General features: G+C 47.8%; 1 protein-coding gene and 1 non-coding gene across 2 annotated transcripts; both read right to left on the reverse strand.

Annotated features, from left to right (window-relative positions):
• Window positions 1-1055: 1055 nt before the first annotated feature.
• Window positions 1056-1237, reverse strand: LOC119451157 (U2 spliceosomal RNA). The gene has a single exon (XR_005191698.1). It is a non-coding gene; the product is annotated as a U2 spliceosomal RNA (small nuclear RNA).
• Window positions 1238-3723: 2486 nt separating this feature from the next.
• LOC119448920 (scoloptoxin SSD43-like) lies at window positions 3724-9408 on the reverse strand. Its single transcript, XM_037712129.2, has 3 exons — window positions 9300-9408; window positions 5983-6250; window positions 3724-3843 (listed from the first exon to the last, which is right to left on the reverse strand). Exons 2-3 carry the CDS (start codon window positions 6235-6237, stop codon window positions 3724-3726), a joined length of 375 nt encoding a protein of 124 aa, XP_037568057.2. The 5' UTR covers window positions 6238-6250; window positions 9300-9408.
• Between the last annotated feature and the right edge of the window lie 1157 nt (window positions 9409-10565).

A 10565-nucleotide genomic window follows, 5' to 3' on the forward strand; every position in this document is an offset into this window, starting at 1 on the left:
CTAGAAATGGTGTTCCAACTTCCATGTACAATGTGGTACGTACTTTCAGCCACTGTATTAAATCGCGATTGCTGTCATTCGCTCATCGTTTCTTCTGGTTGTCACGGTTTTGGTTGAGTAGTGTCTTGTGCTGCCATGTCATAAGATTTATCTTCAACGTGTTCACACGTGAATGTGTGAATTGAGCTAGATTTTATTTTATAGCATAACATTCATTTTGGAGGTATTGCAGTGGCTTACGAAAAATGTGTAATATCGTTCGTCTGCGTTCTGGCGCGGGACGAAATGCTCAGCTCCTAATATTCTCACGTAACGAATGTGAGAAACATTGGTCGGCATACTTTATAACGAGTGCACTCGTATCTATTACACGACCATGAGTTTCAGTGATTGGGAACAAACCTTACGGGAGACTATAAAAATAACATTATCACAGTAAAGCTTGCTGCTGGGCTAGTTGGTGCGTGATAACGGGTGTAAGATGGATGCGCAACAACCACGGATAGAAGACGAGGCAGAAAAGGGCATCACTCTCAACGAAATTTATTGACAGGAGAGCACCGTAATATATAGCCGTTAAGAGCGTGGCTAACAGGTACAAGGTACCTATGGTCTTCTCGGCACCACACAAGTTGGCTGACCTGTGCCCATGAATTTCCAAAGCGCCGAGGCCCTCCCCATGCGGGAAGAGGCACGCTCGGACGTATGTCGCCTGCTCGGTTGGCGTGGTGTATGAAATCTCGCCTAGTTGCGGTAGGGTTTACTTCGGCCAAGCAGGCCGGTGCCTAAACGGCAGAGGTAGAGAACACGAACTTTCAATTTAAAAATATCAGCGCATTTGTCTTGACATTGTGATCTGGGCAGGTGTGAGCCGAAGTTTTCTGGTGTCTGCATTCTCGGTAAGAGTACAGATGTCTTGGCACGTGAGATAACGGGAGCATACTACATTAAATAGAAAAGAGACATGTGTATCAGTGACACGTATGTGGTTCTCCGTGGCGGCGAATACGAATTTTTACAGCCCAGCTGTATATGGCTAGTTTCCAGCGGATTGATGTTCGTAGACCAAAAATCCCGAAGATAGTGCAATACCGGGCCGACCGGCGGTGGAGGTGAGGCAGGCTTCAAGCACTCCGCCAACTTGCAAAATAAGTTTAGTATCTTGGGTCCAAATACAACCAGTATGAGATATTAAGCTAATGAGAACGGATACTAAACTTTGACCCACGTCGGCCATGTCTACGTTCGCACCATACACGTGTACGCCATCCCGCGTATTCTAACTAGTGCCTACCAATTTAACTGTGTTGTGTCTCCTGACGTCATGCTCTACGTGGTCTCCTTTCCTCAGTTCTGCTTTGACTGTGAAATGGTAGGCCGCGTGTTGCACGGTAGGAAGAAGAACAGCGTGCCTACCAACAACGACGGCGTGAACAGTTTCAAAAGGTAATGGGCGCGGCGGCGGGGGAAGGAGACTACTGACGATGAGCGGGCCGCGTACGCCAAGCGTAAGCGTGCTGCCCGCTAGGATCGCGAGGCGAAAAGAAATGCGAACCGTCCATGTGACCCCGATCCAGCAAACTTGAAACGTTTCACCGGAGCAACGGTTAATCACCACATACGCAGCTTCACTAGTCCTCCACCTTCACAGAGTGCGAAGGCATTGATTTTTTTTAATCTTTACTAGATTAGAAAGTTTCTGTGAATCCCCTTATCTGGTGTAATTTTATGAGCGTTTGAAGCGATGTGGTTTGCACATGTTCGGAATGGATAATATTAGGCTGCGTTTCTGTGAAAAAAGTTAGTGGCGAGTGACGCCCTTTTCTTTCTCGTCTTCCTTCCGTTCTTGTTGCGCGTCTATTTCGCACCAGTTAACATTATCTCGTAGCTGTAAATGTTCCTTTCCGTTTTATTACCTCTTTCTCTTCTTTCCTCGCGTGAGCGGGGAGGTAAGACAGGGTAATTTGGGCGAGAGTGTCACGTCAGAATGCCACAGTTGTCAATCCACTAACTAGGAAGCAGCCTTAATTAATCAAGTCTGTACACGCGTATAGTGTTGTGTCTGGCAGTCCTTCGGGACAAAGGAGGCCGGCGCCGACTCAGACGCGCCAACCTGGCGCCCTTTCTCGCGGCCGAGAATTGTCACCTGGGACTGAGGGATTAGCAGTTGGTCTCCAGGCTACCTCATGCGTCGCTAAACGGCAGCGTCGCCCTCTGGTGCGGTTCCGTGAATTACCAGCGCCGCCCGAACCACGACGAGGTCCGCCGTCGATTGCGACGCGCCAAACTGGCGCCCTTTCGAGACAGCCACCGCCCTCCCTGATTCCGCGAACTGACCGCTATGGAGAGGCGAATCTTGAAAGAGGCCAGTGTCTGGCAATCCCGGGGGAACGACATCAACGTTCGGTTCCCAAGGTGTCAACCGCTGCCTGTGTTCCGGGGCGACCTAACAAGATTGGAGGCGGAGCCCGGCGGGAAACGACGACACATCACATGCGGGATATGGCCACCTGATCCAAGATGCTGATTGGCTAAAAGAACTACAGTGTATTCCCTCGTCGAGTGAAAGAGGGAAACAAAAGGGATAAAACAGGGGACTTGAGTGTTGTGCACGAGGCTTGACCATGTAGAGCACGCTTGACGGATGTAGAGCACGCTCGACCATGGAGAACGCTCGGAGATGTAAACGCTACCACATGCAAAGATGTTAGCACGTAGACGGCTCCAATATCATGGAGCCCATCTTGTAATATACCATGTACAGTGTATATAAAACAATTTTCTAATCTCCCTGGATATCTCCTCCTCTTGGCACCTGGCACGGCACCATACATGGAACCTTTGATGGACCCTCGGACATCGCATTCGCAACAATAGCGTGTTTAGAAGATTTTTTCGAGAAATGTGGGATTCAGTTTCCTCAAATTGCACGTCGCAGTAGCTTAGGCTCCGGATTCATTTCGACCATCTGGTTTTCTTAAACGTGCACCTGCATGTAAGTACAGGAGCACTTTTTTTTAAACCACCCCTCTAGGAAGGCACCCGCCGTGACCAGGAATTGAACCGCGGCACGAGCGCCATCTGCTTATAGTGATCGAACTAGCCCGTGACAAGGGTTTACATGATGAAAGCGTCGCAAAATTTCGGTACAATGTGCCCCCACTCCAAGTGTTTCTTCAATGTTCCGCGTGCGGAAACTTGATCTGCTCTTGTTTCGTTCAAAGCTGACTAAATTGATGCTAGACTATCACTTTTACACATTCGCACCTAGGCCGTGGAGCCGATGACGCAAGTATACCGTTATATATTATCAGCTCCTTCTCCTTTATCGGCGCCTTCTTTACGCACAAGTCCTTATCACTTTTTCCGTTACGTCGTCATTTACTCACGATTGTAATGCGTGTTCTTTTTATTAGTATACAATTACTTTACGCCGTTACGGAAACCTATGACCTTGTGTGAAACTTGGCGGGAAGTGCGAAAGTGATGCACCTACCCATCTATCACTTTTGCGATTCTTCACTGCAGTTTACTAAGCATCAACGTACTATTAAAAAAAAACAGGATAGCTATTTTGCAATTGCAGGATGCATTTACCGAAACAACTGATCATAAAGCTTCGGTGCAATGTTCCAATATGTACTAGCTGTGAGCAGCCCAATCTTTATACTGCAGAAAATAAGCGGTTGTCATGGCTTATCTTAGACGCTGTGCTTAAATTTTTCAGACTTTGCTGGTCAAGGCTGTAAACTCACGTGTTTTCTCTTCATCTTTCACCTCTTGAGAAACGCTGCATCGTTTGGCCTGCACTTGAGCCAGTTCAGCCAGGTCGTCGTCCCACCTCTGCGAAGAAGCAAACATCCTTAGTCATATGGCGCAAAAGCATAACATCAGCGCAACTGAGTTAGCGGCTGAGAGCTGAAAACTTCATTTTGGACACACCACCAGAGTTCATCGAGTTAACTTCGATCTTGTCCCAGCCACGCTGGTGCCTGGTCTGTGTTTGCACAAGCGTACACTTTTTTTCTTTAGTGGATAGCTGCTGACCAAGAACTCGCGCTTTGGAGACTCAATTTCTGTAAACGGCCGCAATAGAATGATGACGCGGCCTTTGCAGAACGCGCGCCAAGCGTAGTGCAACTTCGGAGGTGAAGCAGGTGACAGCACACACGGCTACGAAACCTGATGGGGCCGTGGTCTCTTGGTATAGCAGATACCAATGACGCTTGCACATACACTATCCCAGTGTTACAGAAAACTGTCCCCCCCCCCAAAAAAAAAAACAATGGTCACATTCCATGACCAATTACGCAGCTATCAGTGACATGTTCATTGTATGACATTCAACCGCTGTAACCACAAGCCTGAATGGCGCACGTGCGCGTTGTTTGTGAAACCACGTGACTGTCCGCACCGCCTTCAGTGAACGGAATACTCTCGTGCTTTTCGTGCCGGTATTCATTTAGCGCCACAGGTACTGGGAAGAGCTTGCGTACACAGGTGCAGTGATGGACACTTTTGTCGCCTACACCATTGTACAGGATTTTTGACAAAAACGGCCATTGCATGCACATAGTTTTTTTAAATAACTTGAAAACTTGAATAGCACCCTGCTACTGGCTACACAGACCGCCACTTTTAGCATAAAGAGTTTTAGACAACTGTACCGTCTGACGAAATAATCGATTAGAACCGCTGGCTGGAATGATGCGCGGCATGCCCTATAGATACCGAGAACGATGGTATAACTACATTTCCTGTTCGATTAGAGGGTAGAGTGCCACCTATAATACAATCACATGTTTTTATTTGCTTCTGAGAATGGCCCAAGTAATACGACCAGCAAAGTACGAGCGAAGACATTATATAGCTGTTTTTTTAGCTGTTCCCAGTTTTCTAACAATCTCCCGCGGCAAATTGCGACAGTTCTAACCCTTGATAACTCCATGAGGCGGCCATTCCTTCTACGAAATATCAAAAGTGCCTAATTAATTATTTACATATAGCTAATTAATTTTTAATTCTTTATTTTACGGCACATATTTCAGTTCTACGAATTGTCGCTAGTGAGATTGCAAGGCGTATCGACTTGAAAGGAATTCTGAGGATGGCTCTGGTTTCGAGATATGCGCCGTGAAAGTTGCAGTAAAAGTACACTGTTGTCCACTTACTTTTTTATGAAAACGCTGTTTTGTGCATTGAAGCAAAAAAAGTAACTGGATACGCCAATGCATTTCGTCGGACGCTTTGAAGATCATTATCTTGAAACTGGAAGATTGCTGATATTACGTCCCAAAAAATTTAATTATGGGGTTTCACATGCCAAAACCACGATCTGATTATGAGGCACGCCGTGGTGGGGGACTCCGGAAATTTGGACCACCTGGGGTTCTTTAACGTGCACCTGAATCTAAATTACGTTCCAAGTGGATATACCTTTGCGAACTCACCGGCTACAATTTTTAGATTGGCATATGTGAAGTAAAGTGATTAATTAAAAAGGTAATTTTAACGTAATTATATTATTCATTCAATTAAGCATTTTGATTTCTCGTAGAAGTGACGGTCGCCTAACTGAGCAACTTAGATCACGAGTTCTAATTGTACTAACTGCCCCGGGCAATTATTAAAAACATTGTGCAGCTAAAAAAAGAAAAAAAAGGAAAACCCACCTTGTAGACGGGACAAGGGCCGCCTGCATAAGCTTTCAAAATCTCTTGTCCCACACAGAATTTTCACTGCAGTGAAACATGGCTTAATCACTGCATCTGTGGGTAGCAGTGCGACGATCTACATTGCAATAAGAGAAGTGACAAGAAAGAACGCTCTTTCCTGTCACTTCTCTTACTTGCCACGTAGATATCTTCGCGCTGCTAACCAAAGATGCAACACTACCAGCATTCGCGTTCAGCCACCACTTGCGTAGCTAATCAACGCAACGTGTATTCGACAATGGATGCATGTATGAAGCACATCTCTCACCAGTGCGAGCATGTTGGCGGCAGGCTTGAGTCCCTCCACGAGTCCCCTCGCCACCGCGCTTCGGAGCTCGTTGTGCGCCCGGAGCACCTCGGCCTTCTCGTCAGCGCTGAGCCCGGTGCTGATGACGCGGCAGTTTGGGATGACCGGTGGTGACACAACAGCCTGCTCGTCATCGGCTCCCCACAGATGATTCCCGGTCACAAACGCCGCGACCACGGCGAAGGCCACTTGCAGCTTGGACACGTCGGTCAGCATTCTCACGGGTGACCTACCAAAGTGCGGCGAGATTCTGCAATTATGTACCGGGCTGTCCGCCGACACGGAACACATGTTAGCGCGCGGACTGTATGCGGTATCGTCGGCAAAAGCAGTAAGGGTGAACAGCTGAGCCAGTGAAATCTCTAGAACACCGCCTCGAGCCGAATTCCCCGGGAAGAAGATTGGTAGTAGAAATGCTCTAAGAGTGTATTCAGGTCTGGCAAATCACCCTGAACATGGCACTCTTTAGCGGCTCGGATTGGAGTGGCTGCCCGTCATATCCGTGAGACTGATTTTTCAGTGTGGCAAGTGAAATATTGCGTTACTGTATATTTGACGTCACGCCACAGGTAGAGGTTGTCACGCATACTGTGCAAGAGTAGCGCACCGACGCAACATCCCTTTCGAGCCGCGCATCGCGCGCCTAACGGACGCGTTGGCGGTGGATTGCGCAGTACAAGGTGATTGCACTGTAGAAGGTGTACAAGGTATGACGACGTCACCACCGCATAACTCTTTTTTCCTTCAGGAAATGTCATATAATGTTTGCAGTAGGTCAAATGTTTGCTTAATCTAAAAGGCTCCATAACACACCCTACGGTGTACACGCCAGCACACTGCTACGAAATTTTGCGCGAGCAGAACACTCGTGAAATTGCGCTACAGCGAACGTCCTGCAGGCATTGGCTTTCACGCCTTGTGTTGCGTCAGTGCTCTCGAAACAGTCCCGCGACCATGTTTCTCATGAGGAGAAACTTGACGCGACAACTGAAGAGGATGCTTCGCCAACCTCGGCATTTCCGATGAGCCCATAGACTTGAGTGCAGGCAGTTGCGCAAACGCCTGCATAACGCTGGGGCTTGTGAGGAAATTGTGCATGACACGACTCTGTGAGCTTTATAAAAGGGCTAAATTCAAATGTTTCTGAATGTTTGACGTCTATTTGCAATAATCTTAAAAAAGTAAATCCAGGCAAAAACATAAGGTAATAGGGAAGTGAAGTACTCGAAACACACTGTTTTACATGGCGGCTAATGCTTCCTTTGGCTGCAAAAAAAAAAAAAAAGACTCGCGGGTTGTATATAATACCACACTGCGAGCGTGGCGCTTTGGCCTCAGAAGGTGTATTCCGATGGGATGTCTGGCGAGATTACTTTTATTTTTTGTCCCCACGTAAACGCACGACTATTAACGCCTGCAAGTGGTAACGCGTTCTTCAGCCAATGGTAAAAACCCTGAGATATCTCTGCCGGTGGGTTAAAACATCGTCGATACTTAGGAATCAGTATAACGGCGGCTAGTGCGATATATAGAGTGTCCACAGCGCTGGTGTCGCAGTGTTACCAGAACGGACGCTTGCCTCAATAAGCAAGAATTGCGTGATGACTCACTGGTAACATGGCGTATTGTTATAATTTAACCGTGCGCGCCACACCAGTACTATACGTTCAACATTTCATGCCGGCTTGTGCAATTGACAGTACAGCAAGTGCTAGTACACATGAGACTCGTCGACACAACTGCTTGCAGTCTTTCCCAAAATCTGCTGAAGTGTTCTTAAACTAATATTGCCGCCCATAACACCTTCGATATTGTTGTCCACACCCTCAAGGTAAGAAATTTGCCCCGGATCATGCAATGGGTCACGCACTCACTTCGCACACCTGCCCTGCGGTAATGGCGGCGCAGCTTGGAATGCAGCTGGGGCGAGGATAAGCGCATGCGCATTGCTGAATTAAAAAAAAAAGGTACATTGAGGCACAATATTTTACTTCAGCTGCGAAGGCATTAGACCTCTCTAACGAGAGCTCCTTTGTCGCACCCTTAGTGCATTCCTTTCCAGAACAACTTCTTTGGTAAGTTGGTGCTGAGATTTAACTGTGGTGTGAAATACATTTCGTGAAAAGGGGACAGAAGAAATGAGTCAGTTAAGTTTGACGCTTCACTGTCTCCTTTCTTCTGTCCCCTTTTCACGAAATGTATTTCGCGGCAAAGTCAAGCATTGTTGTAGTTGCCTACTTGTGGATGGGCTGTGGCCGTGCAGTGCAGATAAGGCTAGGGCACGTGCCAGCCAAGCAATCGGGAGAACCAGCTGCTTGTTCCGAGAAGAGAGGAAGGATCGTCTATTGTGTGATAATAGTACTACGGTGAAACTTCCATTCAGCCGGTTTCACGGTGAGGGCGATTAGAGCCGCACAATGGATGCACGCTTTTAAAACGATGCTTTCCTTTTCCTTTGACTTTTCGACTGCTGCTGCTGTCTGGCACATCGCGTCGGGTAACGGGGGCGGAGGAGGGGGGGGGGGAGGTTTAGAGCGTGTAAACATGGCAGGAACGCGGCAGAGAGGAAAAGCGACGCGAGAAACTCGTTTAGACCATCGCACCGCGTCGAATGTGCACAATGCCCTCTGGAGCTCCCCAGGCGTCGCTACATTAGACTCGTGACAGCTATAATTATGCCTGATCCGCTGCAAAGGCATTGCAGAAATTATACAGCTTTAGTTTCGCATACACTATAAAGTAGCGGGTCGTCAGTGGGCATGCGCAGAATGCTAAACGACCCGTGGCGTATAGCGTACGCACGCCATTTCTCAGATTTAACCGATAGTTTGTGTACTAGGACGGCGTAGCTCGTGGACACGAGGCGAAAACGCACCTGTGAGCGTCTGCCCGCGGCCTGCATAGGGAATATGTCCCGGGGAACAAGAGAGGTCTGACTGGCTAGACCTGATACGCAACGGGAGAGTAAACTTAACTATTGCCTCTATACTAACCAGCGCGCGGGCATCCTGCCGATAGCTCTTCGTCTTCTTGAAAAAGTCAAGTGCCCCTCCACCTTCCTCCCCTTACACCCCCCCCCCCCCACACACACACACAGTGATTTAAAAGTCCGTTACATGTATCGCACGCACTGCGAATTTCATCACGCGTGAGCGCAGTAACCTTTGCGTAGAGCGCATCAATTACGTGACTGTAACTAAGCACGTCTCCAAATCCTGTGCTACACTTGCACCGTTTTGCACTAACCTAAACAATTTCTTTGAGGAACGGAGCCTTACCTGAAATACGCTCACTGTCTTTGACCGCCGCGTTCTTCTTCTTCTTCGCTTTCTTCTACTGGGGAACAGAGTCAACCGAAGTCGATGAAATAGCACGACGAACCAAAATTATAATGTTCACGAAAATTGCTAAGTAATGCAGCAGACTATTTACTATACTGCGACCACTGAACACAAGACGCGGTTTGTTGTGACAGAATATCCAGGTTTTTCAATCTGTTGTCAATGACGTTGTCAATGCTGCTATGCCTACACAGAGTTCCGATTTGCTGTTGTAGGCTTCACACATCTGTGTATGCCTCATATTCTGAATTTGAGAATACGATGCTAATAATCCTAACTGCAACGTGCTGATCCTAACGTGAGTAAATAAAAAATTGTTAATAGGTCCGTTTAAATGCACACGCTGCTCAGACGGAAGAAAATCCTAATCACACAACACATTTTAGAGTCAGTTCTCATGGTTAACCGGTCCCTAACGAATCGGAAAAATTACTTGCTTGATCAGATGAGACAGGCGCTCGCGTCAGCAGCTTGATAGTCCGTTTGAGAGCTTGAGGGTTCGAGCTGTTCCAGCGGATGACCACGCATATCCATCGTGGTGGGTCAGCTCCTCCTAGAATTTTTCCCCGCCTAGGCACTTTCCTCCTTTCCGGTTGTTATGTCCCCTCACTTCGACCGACGGAGTGGTTAGGGGGCATTGATCAGCACCGGCAGGCCACGCTTGGTTAGGGCTGGTTTGGATGCGCCTGTTTAGAGCTGATTTAGGCCACTGTGTGGTACCACGCCAGACAGGAATGTGGAGACAGGCCTCGTGCGCGTGCTTTGCAGATTTTTGAGATTTCGTGCGCGCTACTTGCGCACGATGTCTCGGTGTTTTCTGGTTTGCTTGCTGTGCTATAAGTGAAGGTTCGTGACGCAAAATTACCAGCGACACAGGGCATGCCATTGCTGCGTGCCGAACTGTCGTGGAAACTACGACAACGGGACTAAAGTTCGAGTTTTTTTTCCTTCCCGTATGACGATGACCGTAGAGCCATGTGGGAACGACCAATCCACCGGGGCTACGAACGTACGAATGTTTGTCATCGCAGTCTTGCTGCTGTTCACTGTTATTTTTTCAGAAGATTCGCACCTTCTGATAGCTCTGGTAGCTGGGCCGTGGCGTTAACGACATCGATATGGCGATCCTGTTGCGTCCTCAAATTATTGTTTGGATGACTATAGTAGCAGTGAATTTCAGAATGTGGGATCATGAAATATGAT

This window comes from Dermacentor silvarum, chromosome 4 (assembly GCF_013339745.2).
Source record: "Dermacentor silvarum isolate Dsil-2018 chromosome 4, BIME_Dsil_1.4, whole genome shotgun sequence".
NCBI classification, from domain to species: Eukaryota; Metazoa; Arthropoda; class Arachnida; order Ixodida; family Ixodidae; genus Dermacentor; species Dermacentor silvarum.

Coding starts and splice junctions, on each gene's coding strand:
- LOC119448920 (XM_037712129.2), bottom strand. CDS start 6,237: ATGCTGACCGACGTGTCCAAGCTGCAAGTGGCCTTCGCCGTGGTCGCG. Junction 3,844..5,982: donor CCGCCAACATGCTCGCACTG/GTGAGAGATGTG, acceptor GCTTCTTCGCAG/AGGTGGGACGACGACCTGGC.